Here is a 27,041-nt window from a genome sequence, read left to right on the forward strand (position 1 = left end):
TACAAAAAAGCCTAAATTTAGGCAAAAGACTGACAACTTGCATCCCTGTTTATGATAGGTTCTAATGACAATTGTCCTGTTCATGTTAAATCGGTTTATCAGTTCTACCCAAGTAGCTCCAAGTAACTGCACATCACAAATAGTGGAAGCCTATCTTTTTCTCACTGCCTAAAGCTAAACAAACAATTTGGTACAAATTTCATGAAAATCTTTGATCAAAATAGGGCATTTTTGATATTTGACCTTTATTCCTATAACACAAGAATTGTACATCGGAGATACTTCGTCTGAAGCCTATTAATAAGATGAATACAATTAGATGCCTGCCCTTTGTCCACATTTGCCCAATTTTGAAATTTGACTCCTGCATTAGCAGCCATTTTATGCAAATTACATTTATTTTTTGATATGTTGATCAGGAGGTGTTTAAAGTCACTATAGCAATCAAAAACATTGGTGTTCCAATTTTGTCTAGCTCAACCGTAAATTGACTCTAAGCTGAGCATGTTATTCACCCAAACTCATATTTACACCAGCCAACATCTTTCATAATGCACACATTTCCTTTTTAAAGACATTTCTTGTTTGGTTTTGAGCTTATTTCACTCAATGTAAATGCAACTGGACAACTTGAGATTAGATTGTATACCATGGAAATGTTTCCATTTACTATTACCATTAAAAATTTAATATTTTTTTAATTGAAACCTATTTTACACTTGATAGCTTAGAGCAGAAAACGGACAACTTCATGTGCTGCTTTGTCAGTGCACAAGAGTTAACTGCTGAGGCTAAACAAAGATTAACTCTTTCATGCTCCAAGCAGCCAACGCAGTCGTAATTGTGATCTTGATATTAGTATCATATTATGAAAAATCATGTGTATTCAATTTTTCCTACAAATATCAATACCAGTAGACCTGAAATCCCGGGCCTGAAATGAAATTGGAAGTGGTATACATACACTAAGCCAAAAAAGAAACTTATAATTTTTCACAAGGTCATATCTTAAAATCATCTCCATGAAAATTAACCAAAAATGCACACAGGATTGCCTCAATACTCTACTCTAAACACATGTCACTAACTATGCCGTTGTCCAACTGACACAATGGCAAAATGGGTTCCAATTATTCGCCTGTACATGAACAAAAATTACACACAGGATTACTTCAATACTCTACTCTAAACACATGTCAATAACCAAGCAGTTGTCCAACTGACACAACAGTAAAATGCACTGACACGGAACAGCTTCCGGGATCACATTCACAGGCGAATAATTGGCCAATCAGCCAAATAAATCTGTTGCGCTGTGAATGTGGTCCAGAAGGTGTTGCATGTCAGTGCATTTTGCTGTTGTGTCAGTTGGACAACTGCATAATTAGTGACATGTGTTTAGTGTAGAGTATTGAGGCAATCATGTGTGTAATTTTGGTTAATTTTGATAGATAGGATTTTAAGATATGACCTTGTGAAAAATTATAAGTTTCTTTTTTGGCTTAGTGTATATAGCTTTTGGGTCAGTCCATGTCAAAACAGACTGAGTGTACACCCACCCTCTTGGATTATGCTCTCCTTTGGCTCAGGGGTACCTTTCATGGACCCCTAGGTGAGGTCACAAGAAAAAAATTCAAATTCAATTTCGTTTCCGAATGGTGGGCCATCTAAGTTTGGCGACCTTGACCAAAATTGGGAATTTAAGGTGTCCAAATGACAAAGCGCTCTCTTTGAGAGGCATTTTCTTCTTAATTAAATCAGTTGTGACCCTCTTTTTGAATGTGGTCACTCACTGGCTGTGTCTGAAATGCCTAATGCCAAAAAAGATTGATTTCGGAATTTCGTTGGGATTTCAGAGGGGGTCAAAATCAGCACTTCATACTGTTCAATCAAATTATCTTTGATTTTGAAGGACCCATGATAATGCCACAGTGCACTTATAGGTCGTAATTATGTTCAGAATGGATTAACCATGCCAATGTCTATGAGCAATTCAAAAAAAGAGAAATTTCTAGACCCCCTACAGAATTTTAGGCCCCGCTAAAGTGGTTCAGCCTTAAAATCGGCAAATTTTGACACCTAATAACTTTAGGTGTACACCAGATATGAATTTCTAGTCTTTTGCATCTGAAAGAATGTAGTCTAATGTTACTAGGAACATAAGATTTGTTTTGTATTTTTGTGTTTTGATACTTTCAAAAGGTCGTTGACCTATGAACATTTTTCGTCATAGCGCCCTCCTGAAAGGTCTGACACATAACAAACTATACATTTTTGGTATCCTCATGACTATACGAGTAATTTGATATATTATTTGACATAATTGGGAGCATTCTGAAAATTTGACCCCATAACCTGTACTTTGCATGTGCATCGTTGCCAGGAAGTGCATTTTGACCCCCTAAAAATCCATACAGAGGATTAGAAAGTAGTTTTTCTTATTACTTGACTCAAGAGCAACTTGAAATATCAGGATAAATAATACAAATGGCTATAAAGTGATCAAAAATATAAAAAATATCATACTAAAATTGGCATTTTGTACCGTATCCTGTATGCATGGTATGTTAGGCAAAAATGACTATTTTTGAAAGCGTCAACTTAATACTAAAACACAAAAATACAAAACAAATCTTATGTTCCTAGTAACATTAAACTACATTCTTTCAGATGCAAAAGACTAGAAATTCATATCTGGTGTACACCTAAAGTTATTAGGGGTCAAAATGCCATTTGTGGCTGAACCACTTTAGGGGTGGCCTAAAATTCTGTAGGGTCTAGAAATTTCTCTTTTTTGAATTGCTCATAGACATTGGCATATGGTTAATCCATTCTGAACATAATTAGGACCTATAAGTGCACTGTGACATTATCATGGGTCCTTCAAAATCAAGATAATTTGATTGAACAGTACGAAGTGCTGATTTTGACCCCCTCTGAAATCCCAACGAAATTCCGAAATCTATCTTTTTTGGCATTAGGTATTTCAGACACAGCCAGTGAGTGACCACATTCAAAAAGAGGATCATAACTGATTCAATTAAGAAGAAAGTGCCCCTCAAAGAGAGCACTTTGTCATTTGGACCCCTTAAATTCACAATTTTGGTCGAAGTCGCCAAACTTTGATTGCCCGCCATTCGCAAACGAAATGGAATTTGAATTTTTTTCTTGTGACCCACCTAGGGATCCATGAAAGGTACCCATGAGCCAAAGGAGAGCAAAATCCAAGAGGGTGGGTGTACACTCAATCTGTTTCGACATGGACTGACCCTTTTGCTCAAATTCTATAATGTAAAAATGGTTCATGTATTAACTTAACCTGGGGATCTTTTTGTTATGTCAAGCAATTTAAATAATTCCTTTCATGAATTTATTTTGTGCACAATGTGTGATGTCCAAGCCAAACTGTGGAAGAAATTGGCCCATTACATATTTGCACCATGGAAATAACTTAAGAGAATATTGTTCGTGGAAATTGCTTGTGATGTCCTCCAGTGACTTTTTCATTCGCTCGGCTTATTATCGGCAATGTGACTGTCCTGGAAAGGAAATCGATTGGTTGTTTCCTCAAGCCTCTCCTTTTCATTTCATGAATGAATGTGGGGGGGGTAAACAGGATTAGAAGTTTATGGGTTTTATGATCGACTGGAGTTGTGGTTCCTTCTTATTCTCTTATTTCCATGATTGCACAAAAGCTATGCAACTATTAACTTTCCTCAATCTACAGTCTTTCCTTTCATTAGTTGTTCCTCTAAATGTGAATTTGGTTCCCTGAGAGCTCAGTCTCATTTACCAAATTACAAGCAATCATCTTATTTTTTTCTTTTTTCATGTGGTGAAAAAATAACATAAGCACCTACTCCTATTTATTAATTAATAAAGGGTACAACAACTTTCATCTTCATCAAGATTTCCCATCCTGTACATTAATTGTTGGTTTCTAGTTTAGGTTTTTCATATTTCTATAAGGCTAAATTGGCATCCAAATCTCATCTTCACACAATTTGACCATGTTCCTGGGAAAGACATTTCTTGTTTGGTGTGAGTTTATTTCACTCAATGTAAATGCAACTGGACAAATTCAGATTAAATTCTCAAAATCAATGTTGGGATTTTTAAAAGCTAATAATTAATGTGCACCATGTACACTCATAATGAAACAAATCACATACAACATGTACAATGTGATGGGGAAAACTTCTTTTTCTCTACTATGGGGGATGTATGTAGGTAAACAATTTCTCTAAAGCTGCAGTGCCATAACTGGATTGCATCTTTCCAGGAACTCCATCGATATTAGGAGGACAAATCAACCAATCATTTCCTGAATGATGGAATGCTGTTAACTTCTTGAGGGACATTGCATTTACTGGTAAATACTTGAAACAGTTATTCCTTATGTTGAGTTCTTCAAGTGCAGCAAGATTACCTATTTCAGGTGGAAGTGTTAAAAGTAAATTATGGTCCACTGCAAGGTGTAACAAGCTTTGACTTATTGGTCCAGCAAATACTGCTCCTGGTATTTCTCTCAACAGATTGTTTGACAGAACCAGTACCTGTAATTTGGACAACTCGCCTACTTCTTGAGGCAAATAAATAATCTTGTTATTTGCCAAATTCAATTCTGTAAGATCTTTCAATTGGCAGCATGACGGTGAGATTGATATCAAGTTATTAAAGCTACAATCAAGAGTTACTAACTTGCGAAGATTTTCAAAAACAGTAGCTGGCAATTCGTCCATGTAATTTCTTGAAATATCTAAAGTTTCAAGAAGTGTTAATTTGAAAACAGCTTCAGGGAATTCACCAACAAAATGGCAGTTGCTCAAATACAGGTGTTTCAAGGAGTGTGGCACACTTTCAAAAAGTTCAGCGCAATGTAGAAACTTTGTGTTACTCAGCATTAACAGCTGGGAAGTTCTTGCTTCTTTAACCTTCAGATGAATTTCAGCTTCTCTACTCCTCACAGTTTCATTGCTTGCTTTCTTCTGTTGTTGTCTTGAGCTTGGTAGACTCTGTAGTTTACCCGAGGAACTGCCTGTGCCTGTGGCATGCATAGTGCTGGCCTTGAAATACAAACAAATTAATCAAATGATAATTACCAGATTGTTAACCATAGATGGATAGTGATCCTTCACTATCTGTGTGTTAACCTAATGATCATAAACATGTATACATGTATAGCTCTTTAAAGGCGGGTGGTCCGGTTTATTCAATTTCAGGCCAGAAACAATATGTTTCAAATTTTCCAAATTTGTTTCCAAAATTTCTGGTGATATCACTAGTTGGGGTGTGGACAGTCTCAATCCATGCCTGTTACTGAGCCCCAGCTAAATATACCCATCAAAAATCTGCATGCCCCCCCCCCCCAAAAAAATCCATCTCAGTGTGTGAATTTGCCAATAGGTCTATGGTCTATAAATTGAACCCTCATTTTCTAAAAATGTTGAACCAAATGTCTTACGCTTAGGGCTTCATTTTGAACAGTTTTCCAACTTCTCAGGGGACGCATATATCCATCTCAGACTCCCCAAATCCCACCCTCCAAAAAAGTCCCAGAGAGGAATGTACTCACCGAGAGAAGCAGCCCACCTTGTTGTGCCAATTTGATTATAGGCAGACTACATTGTCAATACATTTGTGTAAAATTGTGGCACCCAAAAGACACATGAACAAACCACAAAATCCTAAAAATTCACCTTGCCACAATACCATACGAGTTAATTAACATTCAAACAATTTTAATAAAACTTTATGCAAAAATGTTGGCTTCAATTGGGGCTTCATTTTTGCACATCCCATAAATCAAATTACAACAATTTTTTAACAAATCCACCCACCAGGCCCGGTGCTGCGTTGCTGAGCTCATGAGCTGCGCCTAGCCTGAGGGGCCTGAGGCTGAGCCCATAGTATCATAGCCTTCTCCACTCCGGCCGTACCTGAGTTCCTCTATACCAGGCCTTCTCAACTAGTTTATTTGAAGTGCCAACTGGGAAATTTTAGTGATAATGAAGTGCCAACATATTTAGGGAGCATTTTGTGAGAGAGCGTGTGCGCGACCAAACGCATAGCGGGTGAAGTCCAGGGGTCCCGCCTTATGGCCCCTGTAGGGTTCCAGTGTAAAAGCCCTGGCCGCGGGGGTCCAGGGGGCAGCGCCCCCGGAAGCTCTGAGATTTTAAGGCTGTCTAAAGGCTCAGATGGCGTATTTTCAAACCCTTTTTGTTAAAAATTTATGTGGAAAAAAATTACTGTGCGTCACTTCATGCGCCACTTCGTTAAACTCCAAGCGCCACAAGTGGCGCGCGCGCCGCCAGTTGAGAAGGCCTGCTCTATACCTTCTCCACTCCCAATATTCAGTCGGAGTTATAAGTCTGAGCAACCTCAGTCTCGGTACAGACATGTCATAGATTAGATACGCCATTAAATGCGCATAGACCTTTGACCGCGAAGTTGGTGAAGTACAGCATGTCTGGCAATGCCGACTCAACCAGAACCAGAACCAGAACCAGATATCATATATAGTCATAGTACTCTTTATACATGTAATAGTACTAAGTTAGTAGCCTTACCATTCTCACTCAGCTCCGTACGAAGATATCAAACGTCCAAATTTGGAGAATATCAGTCTGAGCAGCCTCAGATTAGTAGTCACCGCACATCGTCACAATCATCTCATGAACTGGAACAGAACCAGGCATAAAAATCCCCATAATTCATGATAATTGCATGATTGAAGGCAACAAAACTGGTCCAGGAAAAACGAAATACAAGCAGCCGCCGCCTGCACACGAGCTCTCTGTAAAATTTACAGTTGATTTTACACACCGTTTTTTATTTTAATTTACAGCATTTAATAATGTTTTTCTAATTCAAATAATTATTTAATACTTGTAATTGTTTTTAAAAAATTAAAAAAATACACTTTACAATTTCTAATTTGATTAAAGTCTTTCAAAAATATAATACGTAGTGAACGAGGATAATTGATTGATCGGTCATGTTCGGGGGAGGTCTACTAATTTGTAAGTGGGCTAGATTTGTGTCTAGATAAAACTGTAAAACTGGTGTAAAATCATATAAAAGTTGAATCTTTACGGTTTGCATCGTTATAATTTTGTCGCTTGTTGGTGAAATCAAGATATTTGGGATACCGATATAAAATAATTCACATGAGCTCCATATTATACATGATACGTCTCATTATACGATGCATCCCCCGAAAACGATACATGCTGTCTGTTGCTAAGCGGAAGCAGTTTATGATTTTCACATCAACAGTGCAGTGGTCGAGAATAAGCTTACTGAATGTTAGCACAATCCTTAAGTTTCTACTTAAAATTACATTGTCTCTGCGCGATTAACAGGAGCTACAACAAATAATGATGGAGGCACTAAAAGAAAGAGTGAAATCAACAATTTGGAAACTAAAACAACCTGGTGTAAAGCGAACCCTACTCTTGGCCAACATTGGTGGAGTTGCATACACCTGGCTGACAAGCATCGTCGTGACAGTTCTTACCTTATTCGTTACCTTGCCCACATTGTACGAAGATAATCCCGCTGCCTTACGTTTCCAACGAGTCCTGTTTACTTTCATAATTGTTAGTATGATGGTAAACTACATTTTGAGTATCTTCAAGAACAGTTACTTTGACGCAAAAATGACAAATGCCAACACTGCAGAATCTGCATCAAAAGGCTGGGCCTACTGTACTCCTTGTCAGCAATACATACCACCACGCTGCCATCATTGTATAGTATGTGAACAGTGTGTTTTGAAACGAGATTCCCATTGCTTTTTCACTGGCCAGTGTGTTGGCCACCGCAATCAAAGATACTTCGTGGTTTTTCTCTTCTATGCAGCCGTTGCTGCCTTTTATGCTGTTTTGGGGCTCAATCTTTCATCAGCTTGCATGTTGGCTCTTTCTTTTCTTCAAATATTGTCTACTATATCTACCCAATTGCAACATTTATGTGGATGGCAGGGAGTTTACCTGGTTTTGTGTATTTATCACTCACCATTTTCTACATGTGCATTACCATTGTAGGCGGTTGCACCTTCCTTTTTTGTATGCATTTCTATCATGCTCTAAATGGACAAACGTCTCATGAAGCAACTACAGGGGTCACAAAATACCGTCACACCTCCCTAAAGAATCTCCATGATGTATTTGGATCTTTCTGGATCCTAAACTTTCTTCTACCGATGCCTTTTGCTCAACCAAGTGATGGAATAACATGGAGTCAATGCAAAGAACTTAAAGGCTACTAATACATGTAGTACTAGTACAACAAAACTACAAATATATGTATCCTATTTCTTCATTGCAATGGTGTACCAAGTAGTACTGCAGCATTAAAATGTTATCATGACATTATTGTGTACTTCAGAAATAATGACTTTGCTGGTGCTTGGATTAATTACCGGTACCGGTACATGATTGTATTATGGTACTCAACTATGTACATGTAGGGTGCCCAGCCCACCACACCGGGTCGACAGGGAACTGGTGAAACTTCAAAGGTCACCAAGATGAAATTGAACGACCAGTTCCAAAGATGTGTGAGCAATTAAAGAGTTAAATTTCAAGAGGAGACACAAATTTTGGAAAATCAATATTTCTGAGTTCTGACTGATTTTGCTTGATCGCATCACTAATAATGTCTCATCTCAAGTTGAGAGTAATGCCATATTGGATTTCCGATTTGGCAGTGGCAGATGCAAATTATCAACTGTGCATTTACACAGAACTTTGCATCTGGACAAATTTCCCTTCTTTGTGTGTGCATAATTAAGGTTAACACACAATTTGAAACGACCAACTACGAAATCCAATGTTTATACAGTCAACTTGAGAGGAGACAGACTATACAGTACAAGTACATACAGTACATGTGATCATTACTGGCAAAGCACAATCACTAAAAGACAATCATTAAAAACTTATTTATTTGGACAACAAAATAAAAGTATTTAAATTATAGTAAAATATTTGTTCAGTATGTAGTTTTATTGTTGAAATTTTCACCAAATTGCTGAAATTTTCACCAAATTGCTGAAATTCAAGAGTTTAAATTTCATCTATCAATCTAAATTTGCTGATGAACTGTATCTCTTTGGTTTTTGATGAAAATATGAAGAAAAAAATACAGCAGTACTGTAACAAAAGCCTGTTAAATTAGGCTGTACGCAATATTTTGTTTTTTAAAATAACTTTACTTGCTTTTAACTTAGATTTGTAGCTATTTGCTTTAGACTGAAAAAGTGAGAATTGAATTTGATACATGAGCATAAAAGCTCTACGATATTGTGTGTGGAATTAACAAGCATCATTCTGCACAGAGTCTGTATATATCTTTTATGTAAAATAATTGTTGCCAAATAAATTTTCACAGTAAAGGGTGTAACTTTGGATTTTTAACATTTTGGGTCAGTACTCAGTCCTTGTCAAATCAACCAGGGGTTCCCAGGTGACCCTCTCAAGATTTTGATGAAATTCCATATAAAAAAAATATATTAATCTTTTGTGGCCACAATGAACCCATACAAAAAAAAAGGGTGAAAAAACTTAAGTGTGATAAATCTACAATATATAATATCAATTATTGATTCAATACACACAAGAAAATAACAGTTTAGATGATCCCAACAGTGATCTTTTCAAAAAACTACTTATGCAATGTTTAACCATTGTTAACATGAAGCCTCCGAAACAAAAAAAGCCTTGTTTAATGACTTGCTGTAGTAGTTAGCCAAATATTTTGCTTTTATGATCACTGTTAACTGAAGCCTCCGAAACACGAATTGCTTGAATTGTCAATTCTAAAAAATAACTCCCAATTTCTGTGACATGGAATTTCACATGTATTCCAGCTATCATTTCATAATTTTCTGAGCTTAAGGGCTGGGGTATGAACGTTTGGACAGTATTTATTGTGGGACATTAGAGCACATCAGACATATCGAATTGCATTCTGAATACGAAGAATGTCATTCTGATATCAAATAATTTTGATTTTTTTTGAAATTCGCAATTTAATACACATTTTATGGCAAATCATTAAAAAATACTGTCGAAACGCAATAAACGCTCATTTTAGATCCCTTAAATGTAAAATACATTTTCTTAGATTTTAACCAAACTACAGGGTGTCCCAAAAGTAACTTAACATTGTGAATTGGCCATAACTTGCGTTGTGTTAATAGTGTTGTTACAAAAATTGCACAGTATGTAGATAATTCTTTTAGAAATGTTATGATACCAAACATGCCTATGTGGTCATGACCCTCTGGCATGAAATTAACGGATATCTACCGTACTGTAAAACCCACTTTTATAAACGCAAAATAAGTCTTGTCATTTGAGATGTGATAACACGAAGTAACATATTATCCTTTTCAAATCTGTTTTGTTAAATTTTGCTATGTTTATTTGATTGTTTGTTTGTTGTTTTCAATGCGTAATCTTGATTTTCTGTTTTATCTGGATTTTATATGGAAACTGCTTAAGATCTTTTCTGAGGATTCGATGAACAGTTGTACGCGGTACGTTTTTAACTCCATTGAATGTCGATGTACTGATTGTCTTGGGCTTTTCGCCACCACTCTTCGTATGACATCGATGTTTGTAGCCGATCTTCCTGTTCTTCCACGTCTTGCCCGAGGTAGATCATGAACAGATCCAGTTAATAGGAATTTCTGCAATAGTTGCGGAATTTTTTTCAGCTGGGTGCATAATTTACATTAAAATGTTCTCTAAACTTTGCTTGAGTGAGTTTGTCCGACTTTGTCTCGGCAAAAAATCTGAATCCGTTGATCTATAGGAAATTCATCTTCACTTCAACTGTTTTAAAGTAAAGTTTAATATTGTCAATAATTCCTAATTATAATCTAAAACAGCAGTCACACTTACGCTAGGCCATGTAATCCATGAATGTTCATACCTAAATGTAGCGTGTGCAGTGCGTGAACCAACTCTTATGTTGAGGGAAGCACATCATTCATGTGCTTGAACACAGAACATTATAATGAGCTTGCTTTTGTGGGTTTGATACACACATATGTACAGTCGAAATTATAGTAAGGTCAAGGGGTCACCAATAATGCTGTTTTTGGTATCAGAATAATTCTAAAAGATCAATCTATGTGAATATGTTCTCCATTTTCGTATGAAGTAGGAAATATTTGAGATATGGCAAATTCACAATGTTAAAGTTACTTTTGGGACACGCTGTATTATGGAAATGTCAAATTTTTTATTATATAGCAAAAGGTTTAAGCCTTGAAACATTATTTTATGGAATAAAACTGGAATTTAAGTTGCTTCTATGCATGATTTCAGTAAACAGAAACATATTTAAGTGGTTTGAAATTTTGACGCTAAAAATCAAAAGTTACACCCTTTACTGTGAAAATGACCATATTTTAAATTAATGATCAATGCACAAATGTTCCCATTCAATTAAAGATTTATGACAATATCGTCTGTATATATATGTGTGGTCTTTTCTGACTTAATTTAGTGCAAAAAAGGGAGTAGGGAGTGTTGTCCTACATGTATCTAATGGCTATTACTCTGTATTACAGTACTTGCATAATCTTTGATTTGTTGAGCAGAAATCTCAAACTCGGGATAAAAGGGTTCACACCTTTATATTCTTAATAATATTGATGGTTTTTGCACTTTTTGAACATGTTGAAGCAGGGCGTACATACATGTACAGGAAAATGGTTTTATCTTCAAATCATGGCTGCAAAGTGTGTCATTTATATTTCTAATCTAAATAACGTTTTGATACCCTTTAATTTTAAAGACAAACCTACAGTGTTATGTAATCTGTGTACATGTACAAGTTACATGTAGTACAAAATATACAATCTTTGTCAACATGATTGAAATTGAATTATTGCATTCAGCTTGAAGTGTTAAACTATGTGGTGGTCTATAAGTTGTAGAGATTGGGTGTATATAGTAACTTATTATTTAATTGTGTATGTTCAATACATGTATGTTGATCTTCTATTAAACCTTATGACCAGGGACAAGTGATTTGTGTGGAACTTTTTTTCCACGCAATTGGCTATTTTTTTCCTATGGGCAGGGATACATGATTTGCACTGAAAAAAAGTTCCGCGCAATCTCTGCGCAATTGGCTATTTTTTTCCGTGCAAATCACTTGTCCCTGCTTATGACACAATGTTCATGTTTGTAAACACCAAACAGTTGTATGTCAATTTCACACATTTTATGTTTTGATCATGTATCCAAGTGTGTGAAAATATTGAATCCAAAACATAATAATGATAAAATTGGATGCCATGTATTTATGTCCAATATTTACTGATCTCGCTATGAGTTATAAATTATTGGACTCAGGCTCAGCAAGTCAGCATAGCTCGACCAATAAATATGGGCTCAATCGATCCCAATTACATGTATATCAAACTTGAATTGGGCCTTGGATTTTACTTTGTTTCAATGACAATTATCAGGTTATATTCTTACATCATGTATATACAATACATTGTATTTTGTATCATCAGGTATTCTGTGTTAGTGAGTTTCCACTAGTAGTTAGCCAAATATTTTGCTTTTATGATCACTGTTAACTGAAGCCTCCGAAACACGAATTGCTTGAATTGTCAATTCTAAAAAATAACTCCCAATTTCTGTGACATGGAATTTCACATGTATTCCAGCTATCATTTCATAATTTTCTGAGCTTAAGGGCTGGGGTATGAGCGTTTGGACAGTATTTATTGTGGGACATTAGAGCACATCAGACATATCGAATTGCATTCTGAATACTGAAGAATGTCATTCTGATATCAAATAATTTTGATTTTTGAAATTACGCAATTTAATACACAATTTATGGCAAATCATTAAAAATTGATATTTTTGATATTTAACGGTATTTGAAATAAACTTTATAAATCTGATGATTTATACTTAAAGTGTATGTAGGTGGGATGAAAAGTCGACGATCAATTGAAAATTTTGACCTTTCGTATTGAAGATATGGATTTTTTCCCCCAAAACACCAAAAAAAATTAGGTCTTTTTGGGAAAAAATTCATATCTTCAATATGAAAGGTCAAAATTTTCAATTGACCGTCGGCTTTTCCTCCATGCTACATACACTTTAAGAATATATCATTAGATTTATATAATTTACTTCGAGGACTGTTATATATCATCAGGTATTCTGTGTTAGTGAGTTTCCACTCTATTTAAATCAACCATCCCTGCCTAAAATTGCGTAATTCCCCCACCCCACCACAACCACTCCTCGATTACCTCACTCACTACAGTGTACATCAAGGTAGTCAACCCTCACGCAAGGGGGGGTGTCATGTCAGTGAAACACTTTTGACATCAAGGTAGTCAGCCCTCACGCATGTCTTGAACACTCAATATCAGGCCATGTAGACAGTGTGGGATTCAAAAACTATATTTGTGTGTGTGTCAAAGGGGGGGGGGTAGTGGTTTTAATTTCTGTGAGTCCAGAAATGTGCCTAAATTTGGCATAATATTTATGATGGGATTGGCCAAGGGTAACCAAGAGCAGCAAAGTCAATTTTGTCATATTTTTGTAACTTTAATTATGTAACAAAATATGGGTGTTGAATGGATATTACATTGATGGACCAATACACAATCAGGAAATTTGGCAGAATTAATATAAGTTTGATGAGGGAGGGAGTTGAAAAACATCATTTATTTTTAGGAATGTCAATAATGAAATGTGGACACAGAATTGATTTTGCCACGCCTAATAATTGTGCTTCTCTTTGTCATTATAATTATTTACTTTACATACATGTATTGTGATATTGGTTGACCCAATATACCTTATACCTGTGTAGACTAGAGATGCATACATATATGTATTGCATCATTTGTACATTGTATACGTTCATATACAGTTTGCAGTATTTCTGAACATTTTTAAAAATCTGACAATATTAAAAGTTATTGTCAATTTTGTGCATCTTTTACACTTTTGCTAATTTATTCATTTGTGAATGTTATATTAGGAAATAAACTTTTTTGTAAGTTCTACAAAACTGTGTCAGTCTTGTTTCATTCTGAGAGCTATTAGGGATGCTGGGGACATGATGTAAGTTCTCCCACTGGGTGGGAATATACATGTACTACGCTAAGTGCCACCCAGTTCTCCCACTGGGTGGGATTTGTTCCATATATACCTTGTACATGTACTACGGGTAAGTACAAATGTACCACCTTCGTTTGCAAGCTCATTTTCTGTTCTGGAGACCCCATGTTTGGCATTATGACCGAATTTTGACTGAATTCAAGTACATGTAATAGTTCCTCAAGCTACCCCAAATCGGCTTCAAATTTAAGCTCCAAGCACTTATTTCTAAGAAATCATTGCCCAAAAATGGCAAAATAAGTTAGGTCCCATTTTTGCTGAACCATGAAATGGTATCAGCCTATAAGAGTGAATGTTACTAGCAAAACTTACTAGCTTTACTAAGTTACTAGCTTACTAACTGACTAACCATTTGGCCTGAAATGTACATATCTCTAAATGCCACAAAGGTATGAGCCCATGAGTGGTGTCATATGAAAGAGGAAAACATAAAAAATATAATAAAAATATTTCCAAACGTCGGAGGTCATCCAGGGTCACAGGGGTCAAAAAGGTCATTTTAACTGAAAATGCTCCGATTGAGCTTAAATTTAAATGCAATGATCCTTGTGACATTCTAAACATGTTTTAAACATTAAAAAATTTATTTAAGGTCATTAAGGGTCAAAGGTCAAGGTTCTCAAAATGCTCCAATTGAGCTGAAATTTAAATGCAATGATCCTTATGACATTCTAAACATTTAAAAAATATTTCAAAATTCATTTAAGGTCATAAAGGGGTCAAAGGTCAAGTTTTCCAAAATGCTCTGATTGAGCTGAAATTTAAACGCAATGATCCTTATGACAGGACGTTTCGCCCCACACCAGTACATACCACTACCAGTTCGCCCCAATACACGTACATACCACGACAAGTTCGCCCCAATTGACTCACTGTGTAAAGTGCTGTGAATGCAGTGCATGCGGTCACACGGCCAATCAATACAACTTCCCTTATTGTTTGCATTTAAATATTCATGTATTATGGTATAATCGATACGACCTATTCATATAATAATGATTATGATAGTAAAAATTCGGAGTAGGCCTATTATTATTATTTTCATATGATAACAATAAAAAAATAACCATCATTATTATTAATAGTACTAGTATATATTCATATCTTAATTATTATTATATTATTGAATCACTTTACATTGTGTTGTTTATTTGTTTATTTACTGTATATCTTTGTAAACAAATTTGACGGTGTTCTATGAATTTTATGCCATTAAAATGTATCTATGTATTTTATGAATTTGTCATGTTTTTACAATCCATTGTTCGTAACTAATTTTTTTGTTTTTATTTTTTTTTTATATAATGTTTTGTTTTGCCATTTTATGTAAATTATTACATAGACATACTGGCGATAAGTAATTTACATGTTTAACACTACTAATTTTTATTAGTTAACATAAGTTGTAAAATAAGATAAATCCTTTGTTCGTGAAAATATAACTATTATTTCAAATAAAGTTAAAGGATTTAATATTTTATAAAAAATACATAATCAAGGCCTAAATTTCAGACATACACATGTATTAAATTAATTATTGTTATTAAATGAAAATATAAGCTAATATAGTGTTACATCAAAAATTTAGTCAGCAATCAGCATACCATACCCGGCGGGCTTCAAGCAATTGATCACTGAGGAAACACATTACCCTAATACCCGCGGTATAAAGTGCACAGGAGCAGGTGGTGTATGACGTGCCCTCCCTAAATTCAGTAAATTTTCATCGTCAACCGTGTAATTGAATGGGATTATTTTGAAATTTTTAAGCGCTTGAAATATCACAAACAAATAGGCCTATGTTGATAAATAATATAAATACAAGCTAAAACCGTTGGGGTTCGATAATGAACCCCACAAAGCTAACAGTATATGGAAAATGCCATACGGCGGGCGGTTTCACGAGTTGCCGGCTCGATCATGTCATCCGCCGCCTGCACGGGAGTGTAGGCTAATTGCACGTGTGTGTATATTGAATGGGCGTGTAACGGAAGTGAAGAGGTATACGAAGTGGCATGTTTCCCGGCACAGCATTAGATTTCCGTGGTAGAAAATTAGCGAGAAAAGCACTAAAAGGCGAGTTTCACGGCGAGAAATTGCGTATTCTATTTGAGCCTACAATGATCTCCGTGATGAAATTGTTATAATTTATCGTATTGATTGGCATTGGTCGCACGTACACTACGCCAACGTTACACAGCGAGTCAATTGGGGCGAACTGGTCGTGGTATGTATTGTGTATTGGGCGAACCTTTTTGGGGCGAATGTGTTTCGGGGTGAGACGTCTCGCATTCTTCTTGATAGCCCTTAATCATGTGATGGCTCCCCGGGATGGCTCAAGCCAATTGCAAATATGCTTAGAAAAAAATGGTAACAAATCCCGATTGTCTCATTACAAGATTAGATGGGTTAAATAGTCCTTGTTATGTGGGGCAGGATTAGATAAAGGCGTATACAATGAGGGTATGATACGGTGTTCGACAACGCTATCATTTCTCCAAACCATTATTTAATTTGCCCCAAAACAGGATTTAATTCCCCAAATCAGGATTTCATTTCCCCAAATTAGGATTTCATTTCCCCAAATCAGGATTTCATTTCCCCAAATTAGGATTTAATTTTCCCCAAAACCCGATTTAATTTCCCCAAACACGATTTAATTCCCCCAAAATAGGATAAATGTTTCCAAACTATAATATAATTTTCCCAACAATATAATATTCCCAAACAATAATATTTTCCCAAAATATTGCATTTAATTTGCCCAACCATAATATAATTTTCCCAAGCAATATGAGATATTTTAATAGGAATTATTTTGTGGGCTACAATATAAATATCTATTCTAGACACAGGGTATGTAAGGGATAAACTGTGCATTTGAGATATGGGTTCAAGTGGAATTATTGTTCACTGTGTGAACACAAAATATATTTAAATGGTAATTCAATGAAAATTGAGGGGAAATCCCTAATATCGATTTCCCGGTGCCTAAAATCAATAATGGTGCTAGTCTTTTTTTCAGTCGATATGCTGGTGGTAGGATCAATATATAACGCGAACGCGATTGAGTACGAACCGGCTGCGAATGAGACTATGCAACCTTTGACAGGTCGCGGTCGTGGTAAGTGAGCTTCATTGTTTACATGCAGAGTTTACATGCAGTGAATGGTATGGGTTATGATGTGCAATGATGTGAAACTTCAATCTTGCAACTGTATCCATGGTATCTGGTTTGTATTAAGCTCACGGAGCTATTATTTTCATTTTAATTACAGTGAAAAAATCGTGTATGTGTGTTATTGCAGCTCATGCCTCGTTTCTTCTTTTGCAAACCGTCCATGAGCCCCCAAAATTATCAGCCATGATAATGTGTGATTTGCTCCACAGCAACACCCTCATTTTTTTTTCTTCAAATTTTTACTTTTTGCACAATTGTAATGGCCATTTGGTGTACATAAATGCCCTGTGAAAGACTAAGCCTGAAGTGCTTAACAGTAAAATTTCACATTTATAATAATATTTGCCTGTGTGTGTACATTGAACATGTTGAATTGCTATTAGTAGTACGTTTTACGTCTTCTTTGTACATCCCATCAGCTGCTTGTAGCTCCGCCAATAATCATGATAAAGAATATGATTGGCGAGATTAAACACGCATTGTAGGCGCTGTACGTCGACTTGACGCATGCATAAACTGCGTATATCGCTATTCGTCTTATACATCTTGTTTGAATCCCATCAGCTGCGTGAAGCTCCTGATAATCGTGATATTAAAAATAATAATCCGCGAGCTAAATACATGTATTGTAAGCGCTGGAATAAAATACAAATTTTCTTTGTGTACCTCATTTGTTTGGCTCGAAATTAAAAGGGAACAATGCGATCAGTAGCTATCCGTGAAAAGTGAACTAACATTTAAATAAGGAATCTATTTTTTTATGCAAATCGCACATTATTGCTTTAGTTGTGCTAGTGTGCGATTTCATAATTCTTCTTTCCCCTGCACTTGACTTGTTCAAAGGCCAAGTAAAATAAATAACATAGCAGGCCTAATCATCCCTGCCCTCACCAATTTTTGGAGATTTTCACATATTTTTGTTATTTTTTGTTCCCTTGCCTTATTTGTTTCTGATATGGTTGTGAACATGTACAGAAGTTCTTGGTTATCATTTATAAACACATTGAAAACACTTTCTTTCTTCAAACTTAGGGGTACCCTTACCAAACATTCTGGTTAATTTAGCCTGAATCTAAACAGAAATTATTCTACGACCAATAAATTAACCAGAATATCAATTTCTGGTTAACAAATTAATCAAAATATCAATTCTGGTTATCTAATTTACAGAAATCATAACCTGAATCCAATTTCAGGCTAAAGTCTTAACTTGAAAAGTTTTCTGGCTAAGATATTCAGCCAGATGTTGTATTCTGGTTAAAACATTAACCAGAATAAAAAAATTAGCAAGATTTGGTATTCTGGCTAATTATTTTTCAGGCTAATTATGGTCACATGATATTAGGTCATAGGTCACCAACTGTAAGGAAGCAGATATACTGAGGCTGCAGAAACTGCCACAAAGTTCAGCAGACATGCATGTATTATGCATGTATCATTTATTTGTAATAATTATGTGGGTTGATGCTGGCTGACCCAGGTGAAATGTGTTACTGAATGTTGTTGGGGTGTTATGCCGATGTCTTGGGGAGGTTGTACTTTATAGCAGAGGATGATTTAAGCACTTCCCAGCAAGTCTTGCGGTTAGCACAGCTGTGTGAGTGAACATGACACCACTGCCCGCCCACTGCATACACATGTGCATGGTTAAATTTGAATTTGGACAGATATATTTACAATAAAACACCTTCTAAAAGTTGGTCGATTTCACATTTTATGTTATATACGGAAGGTGTGAATTATCCTTCATGCATACATCACTTTAGATCTGAAATCGACCACGTAATGACGACACACGGGCAATTCTAAAACAACATCTTTTACACAGAGTTCAATGGGATTTGAAAAGTAAAGTGGCAGTTGAAACTCAAGTGAGAACACTTTTACAGTGCATGATGGGGCTTCCTTAAATCATCCTCTGACTTTATGGGGAGGGTTATTTAGAGAGTTCAAATATGGTGAGTTGTCATTGGGAGAGTTCAAAGGTTGTCACTCATGATAGTGGTACGTTTGTATTGGTTTTAAAGTTGGGATGATTTTCGGGCAATGTTGATGTATTGGGGATGTTTCTACTTTGAAGTGGGGGAGGGTCATTGTAGAGTTTAAATGTGGTGAGTTGTCACCATCACCAAATTTGAAGTGCTTTGGTAAACTTGGGGTGTGGTGTACCTGTTGATGCATAAATTGGGAGTGTTTGTATATACTTTGAAATGGGAGGAGGGTCATTTGGAGAGTTTAGTGCACCAGGATGAGCACTAAGTTATCACCTACATCCAGGAGTTATATTTTGTAAAGGTTGCAATGTGGTATATGTCATGTTTATGTCTTGGGGATGTTTGTACTTTAAAGTGGGGGAGGGTTATTTGGAGAGTTCAAATATGGTGAGTTGTCACCTTCTGCATATTGGGAGAGTTGTGTAGTACCGTTAGGATGTGGTTTGTAAACATAAACTCTTCCAATATATGCTAAAGGTAGCTATACATATTTGAACTCTCTAAATTACCCTCCCCACTTCAAAATAGAAACCTTCCCATTACATTGACATAGCACACCACATCCCAACTTTACAAACAAAACTTCCAATATGCTCAAGGTGACAAATCGCCACTTTGGTACTCTCCAAATGACAACTCACCATAGTTGAACTCTCCAATTGACAACTCGCCATATTGGAACTCTCCAAATGATAACTCACCATATTTGAACTCTCCAAATATCCTTCCCCACTTCATAACACCAAGAACATCAGTAACACTTTTCACCTGGGTGTATTCCAGTGGCGTAGCATGGGTCATCCGATTGGGGGGGGGGGGGCACCAACCTTGATTGGGGGCACAGGGTCTGATTGGGGGGGGGGGCACACACCATGTTTTTGGCAATTTTCCTATGGGTTTTTCTAAATTTTGCAATCGATTGGGGGGGGGCATGTGCCCCCCACACCCCGCCCCTATGACGCTATGCCACTGGTGCATTCCAGTGGCGTAGATATCTTTTTGACATTGGGGGGGATGGGGTTGGAAAAAATTGTTGGAAGTATCCAGCACCTTTTGGCGACAGAAGAAGTGTTGCCATTTTGAAGCTAAACTGATGAAATATGGTGCAAAAGTGGAATAAATGCGCGCAAAGCATGCCAACATTTGCACTTTTGGGTCTAAAATGGGCAAATATGAGGTTAATTTGGTCAGAAACCCATATTCAGGCATCAACATTGGGGGGGGGGATGATTGTATGGAGCATCCCTCCTTGTAAAATATTGGGGGGATTTATCTTCTGTACCATGCCAGAGACATACACGTACTTAATTTAAATATTAATATTTCTGGTTAATATTCTGTTTAATAATTCTAGCTAAAATTCTGGCTAATTTTTTCTGTATAAATCTTTCTGGCTAAGATTTCAGCCGTAACATTTCTGGCTAATCTCATTTAAATATTTCGGCCCTTTTTCAGGTTAGAATCAGGCCTGATTTCATTTCTGGTTAATATTTCTGGCTAATAATTCTGTTTAATAATTCTAGCTAAAATTCTGGCTAATTTTTTCTGTATAAATCTTTCTGGCTAAGATTTCAGCCGTAACATTTCTGGCTAATCTCATTTAAATATTTCGGCCCTTTTTCAGGTTAGAATCAGGCCTGATTTCATGTCTGGTTAATATTTCTGGCTAATAATTCTGTTTAATAATTGTAGCTAAAATTCTGGCTTATTATTTCTGGTTAAATTTTTCTGGCTAAAATTTCAGGCCTGAAATTAACATTTCTGGCTTATCTCATTTAAATATTTCGGCCCTTTTTCAGGTTAGAATCAGGCCTGAATTCAGTCATTATTTCAGGCCTGATTTCTAGCTGAATTCAGGTTTAATTCAGGCCTGACACTTTGGTAAGGGTAGGGCTTTGGGGAAATATCAAAAATATCAAGGGCCTCCCGGCCTCCCCGTTTTTATGATAGTGTTGACAAAGCCTTCGCAATTGCAATTTTACACAGAAATGGTCAATTTATATAAATACATTAACAAACAAGGCGGTTCTCGAACCACGAGTCTCGCCTGCTTTCGGGACCGCCTGCTTTCGAATTTGGCGGTTCTCGGCTGTGCACGATTATCTGACTGATGGTGACTGTACCCACCAAGTTTCATGCCCATACGACAGTTTTTAGTCATTTGACCTCAGATGACCCCTGGGTGACCTTGGATGACCCCAAAATGACCTTCCAAAACTTTGACTCTAAATGTTGACTGTAGGCCTACCCACCAAGTTCCATACCAATACAACAGTGTTTAGTAATTTGACCTCAGATGACCCCTGGGTGACCCCGGATGACCCCAAAATGACCATCCAGAATTTTGGCTTCAAATGTTGAGAGGGCGCACCACCAAATCACTCCACGATTTATGTACCAGTGAAATTCGGTTAAAATAGTCCACCGCTTATTTGAGCTTGTTGCGGCTTTATTTTCAAAACGATATAGTCAAAATTTGCCCATTTTCAGCTCATTTGCTTCCGACAAGTGTCTACATGACAAAATATGAGAAAAAGTCCCAATGTTTTATTTCAGAGATGGAGTTTTGGCGCGAATTTGGACAATGTCCGGTTTCAAAAATTGAGTGATTTTTTAGGGTTAAATTTGCACGGTTTTTCTTTGAGGCCAAATAGCAAAAAAAGTAGATGGTCACCAATATATTCTGTTAAAAGAAAAATATTCTACACGTGATAAGCTTTAATTTGATACCAAACTTTTTATCCATATTACGGTTTTGCAGTGACAAAACGCCATCCAAACGTGCGTATTTCCCTGTGTAATCCAATGGCGCAATCATTGCTGGTGCGCTCTCTTGACTGTACCCACCGAGTTTCATGCCTATACAGCATTTTTTGCTAATTTGACCTCCGGTGACCTTGACCCCAGGGGCGTAGCCAGCTTTCTTGGTCAGGGGGGCAAAATAAAATTTTGGGGGCACAGACGAAAAAAAATTGCAGTTGCATCATACAATACATAGACACTGTATGTCTTCGAGTTGAAAAGGGCCTTATTGGGATGATGTGCGCGCATAGCGCGGAAAAAAAATGGTATTTTACACTATTTTCGCCCATTATCCGGCTTAAAAAGGGCTTTATTGTTACAATGTGTGCGCGTAGCACGGAAAATTTTGTATTTTACACTATTTTGGCCCTGAATTTTGCTAGAAAAGGGCTCCTTGCCCTTTTCTTTCCCTTTGCCCTTCTGATTTTCTCTTTCATTTTTTGTCAGAGGGGCACTTTTTCTTACATTTTTTGTCGGGGGCACTCTGCCCCCCTTGGCTACGCTTACTTGACCCACTAACCAATACAAACTTGTTCTGTCTGGGGTCAATATGCACCCACCCACCAAGTTTGAGGATTGTGTGACCCCAGGCCTCTGAGAAAATGGTATTTTGCTTGTTACGCATAAATTATGCAAATTGGATACTTAATTACCATATGTTGCGCTGAAAATCTAATCACGTCGAGAACCTCTGGCCCCACTACTCCCCACCAAGGTACGTCACTGTACCCCATAAGGATCTCCAGATAATCTGTTCACAAGGTTTTTTGCTTGATACGCATCAAATATGCATAAATTATGCAAATTAGGTACTTAATTAGCATATTTTGCACTGAAAATCTAATCAGGTCGAGAACACCTGGGCACGCTACTCCCCTACTAAGTTTCATCATCATAGCACTTACGGTTCTCCAGATAACGTGTTCACAAACTTTTCCGAACACACACCCCGACACCCCCCCCACACACACGGACACACACCCCAGTGATTACTAAGTCTCTCCCTGAACATTCAGGCGAGACAATAATAAGGGCCTTCCTCACCAAATTTTGAGAAAGTTTGAACGATATACATAAGGTTATTAAATTATTTTACTTGGCCTAATCATTCTCTAATTATGCAAAACGGCATGCAAGCTATTGGTGAGCAAATTTGTGACTACATGTACACTTCTCGAGTAAGAAGCTCGAAATCATTGAGTATGGTAAGCCGGAACCTTTAGTTTGTATAAACTACTTTTGGTTATTTCTGCACAGTATAAATACATGGATCTTATTGGAAATGAGTCAAGGAAGCTAGGTCACATGATGTATTGCACTTGCAGTTATTGCGATATGAAGTTTTGGCCATTTCCCCCTCCTAGTTAAATCATGCACATGAGGATCCCCCCCCGGCAAATTTTTTGGAACCAATTCGAAAACCTTTTGGGTCTAGATATACATGATGCAGGCATATCAAACAGGATATTTTTGTTGCAGATTTGAACGTTTCTGTAGGTGCCTCATCAATACACCAAAAATTGGCCCCCAGTCTACCTGCAAAAAATGGTTTAATCCCCATTTGGCTTGCCAAAAATGATTTCCCTCCCCTCAGATTACCAGGACCAGATTTCTATAAAACATATCCCTAGCTGCTGGACCAAGATACCCCTAGCAGGACCATATTTCTATAAAACCATATCCGTAGCAGGATCAGATTACTATAATAATAGTTAACCAGCTATGTTTTTTCAGAAGTTTTGGTGAAAGTCCCCCCTATAAGACCAAGTGCACAAATTTGACAATTATTGTACTAGCTAGAAATGACCTTTGAAAGTCAAAAAGTCCCATTTTGTTCTATTTTTTATCAAAAATTCCACAAAAAAAATAACATGACATATGTTGGCATGGAAGCAGAAAATTTTATACCCCTTATGAGACTAGAATAGGTGAATTTGATATCCCTAGCAGGACTAGAAGAGACGTTTCGAATATGATATCCCTAGAGAGTCATTTTTAGGATTTGAACCCCTAATGGGAGTCTCAAGATTAGCTCTACAGCTCAACTGATCATACTTTTCCTACATTCGCCCTTTCATGATTTTTGAGTTGACACAGTCATGAAAATAACTACAGATACTTGACAGACCATTAGTAGCCCAGTTCTGAACCTTTACATTGATCATTCATAACAATAGGTATATCTGATGGAGCAGTGAAGAAAAGAAGGGATTATAACATATCCGTAACCTTGATATTATAGTATATCTCGAGGAAAAAGTGCAATGGACATGTTTTCATTTTATGTTTCAAATATCCCGCGCATGAAAATTGAGTATTTAACCCAAAATGGAAAATGGAACAATTTATTGGAAATCTGTTTAACAGATTTTTTGACATCTTTTTCTGCACTGTATTATACCTAAATTAAGAAATTTTTGTAAATCTTCAAAGAAAATATAGGTCATCCAAAAAATTGTGATTTTTACACACTTTGGGGCAAAAAAGTAAAAATAAGCAAAAATATCAAAATCTGTTTAACAGCTTCATTCATCAAGTCATAACAAACGACCTACATGCTTAATTTCTAATAAAATATTGAAATTGTGAAAAATATAGGTATTTATTGATTTTCATGTTTTTTCTTGCAAATATGCTAATAATATGCAAATTATGAAATTGCAAAATAAAGTTTCTACATAGCATACATCTTTCAAGCGTGATGTTCAAAATGTACGGTAAGTTGAGCTGTAGTCTTGCTTTGTTGGATCGAGCATGGGTAGCCGGTAAGAATCCAAGCACCCCATCTATATACCATATAATCAACTTTATTATCAAAGCCACCACCGCCAACCATAATCCTAACCCTAACAGCTTAATCCTAACCCTAATGCTTATCCTAAACCCTAATGGTGGCAGCAGTGATAATTAACTTTAGCCTCAAACCACTCCCAATGAGCAATGAGGCTGGCTAATAGTACTGTATTAAAAATAAAAACATCTTTTTTTCTTTTCATTTTTCATATTTATCATAATATACACAGGTACCTTGGGTCCGGACTGCGCGGGTGAGTCATTCCTGCCATACTAAAAGTCTGTTGAGGTTCATTGTATGCATGATCAGAGCTGAGACTACCTGCATTAGTCACCCAACCATGCCATGGGTCTTTTCCACATTTTTTCCATGAAGGATGCACCTTTTGTTCTCAAGGTAAAAGCAGTTTTCAACATTTTGGGAATTGCATATTTTACTGGAACAGTTTCTTCTGGGATTTTCATAGCTTTTTTCATATCTATCCCAAAGCTAGTAGAGGTGCACAACTTTTCCACCACAAAGCACTACGTAATAGCACTATTTCTTTGTATCAACATTGTTGGGAATTATTTGCTGACAGCACTCACAGACACAAGCACAGACACACTGCAAGCTACTACATGTAGGACTAGTCCATGTGAACATGTTCATCAAGGAGACCTGAAAGGCAAACGATCAAGCAGAGGATCAAGACAATCTGCAAGTAGTGGTAAGAGAAGGATTAATCACAAAATCTGGGACAAGAGCAAATTGTCCAATACTGACACATTAACTAAGCCATGGAGAGCTTATGATTGTATACTGTGCAGAAGTTGTATTCTAAAACGTGATCACCACTGCTTCTTTGTTGGATCCTGCATAGGTTATCACAATCAGAAATATTTCATTCAATGTTGCGCATATCTGGCTTGTGGTTGTTGCTATTCAATCATACTGACATCTCTCTATTTACACACACGCTATGGAACACAATTTCAAGGAGCATGGACCTTCATCTATCTCTTACCCTTGACAGTGATTTCATGGCTTCAAGGGAGCACACCACTTGGGGAGATATGTCTTGTCTTATTTCTATACATAGCCCTTGTTGGAGGTGTAGTTGGCATTGGTTTTTGTTTATGGGAAAGCCACATAACATTCCTAGGTTTGACAACTTACGAAGCCATGCATGGGTTAACAGGTCCAAAGAAAGGTTCATTCAAAGATAATTTTTGTGACGTTTTTGGGAAATACTGGTACATAGGGATGTTAATACCAATACGATTACCTCAGTATGGTAATGGAACCTATGGTCAGTATTGAGACTGAATGAAGAGTTCAGTCACAAAACCAAATAACATATTTTCTTATTATAATAGCGGTGGATCATTTCGGGTGCAGAGAATCCACAGTTAGAGTTACTGCGCTCGTAAGCAAAATAACATATTTTCTTACTATATATATAGCGGTGGAGCATTTCTGCTCTCGGGCGCAGAGAATCCACGGTCGGAGTTACTGCGTTGGGAAGCAAAATAACAAATTTTCTTATTATAATAGTGGTGCAGCGCAGTAACTCCGACAGCAGATTCTCTGCGCCAGCAATGATCCACCGCTGCATATAAGGAACTGCATGGATTCTCTGCGCCCGAGCACAGCAATGATCCACCACTATTATAATAAAAAATGTGTTATTTTGCTTCTGAGCGTAGAACTCTGACAGTGGATTCTCTGCACCCCCGAGCACAGAATGTCCACTACTGGTAAGTTCTGCAGAGGTGCGCAGGAGCTCCACTATGGTGGATAGCGTACAGTGTGATAAACCTGGTCCATGTCTTGAATATGTTGTGCTAATAATTGTTTTAATAATATAAATGCTTGCTCATTAGAACAGCATTAATGCTTTTAATCCATCCCATTGTAATTTGAAGTTACATATTTCCTGAATTTATTAAGTGGCTGAAAACTTAAAATACTAGGAATCGGGGCTTGATTTACTTTGAAAAATTTGTGTAGCAATTTTTAGGAAAACATTATAATAGATGTTCTTTGAGCAAGTTCATTTGGCATTATAATTAGAATCAACTGTTAACATAGTTCTTTTTTTTGTACAA

The 27,041-nt window shown here is 36.7% G+C and overlaps 2 protein-coding genes across 2 annotated transcripts; both read left to right on the forward strand.

The window, feature by feature from the left end:
• Nucleotides 1–7,165: 7,165 nt before the first annotated feature.
• Nucleotides 7,166–8,881, forward strand: LOC140153333 (palmitoyltransferase ZDHHC22-like). Its single transcript, XM_072176061.1, is given in 2 exon segments — nucleotides 7,166–7,894; nucleotides 7,897–8,881. Coding segments are annotated over 2 exon segments (888 nt in total). The 5' UTR covers nucleotides 7,166–7,382; the 3' UTR covers nucleotides 8,273–8,881.
• A 16,217-nt stretch (nucleotides 8,882–25,098) lies between these two features.
• LOC140151900 (palmitoyltransferase ZDHHC22-like) lies at nucleotides 25,099–26,374 on the forward strand. The gene has a single exon (XM_072174213.1). It carries the CDS (start codon nucleotides 25,297–25,299, stop codon nucleotides 26,251–26,253), a length of 957 nt encoding a protein of 318 aa, XP_072030314.1. The 5' UTR covers nucleotides 25,099–25,296; the 3' UTR covers nucleotides 26,254–26,374.
• Nucleotides 26,375–27,041: the final 667 nt, after the last annotated feature.

Source organism: Amphiura filiformis, chromosome 5 (assembly GCF_039555335.1).
Source record: "Amphiura filiformis chromosome 5, Afil_fr2py, whole genome shotgun sequence".
NCBI lineage: Eukaryota > Metazoa > Echinodermata > Ophiuroidea > Amphilepidida > Amphiuridae > Amphiura > Amphiura filiformis.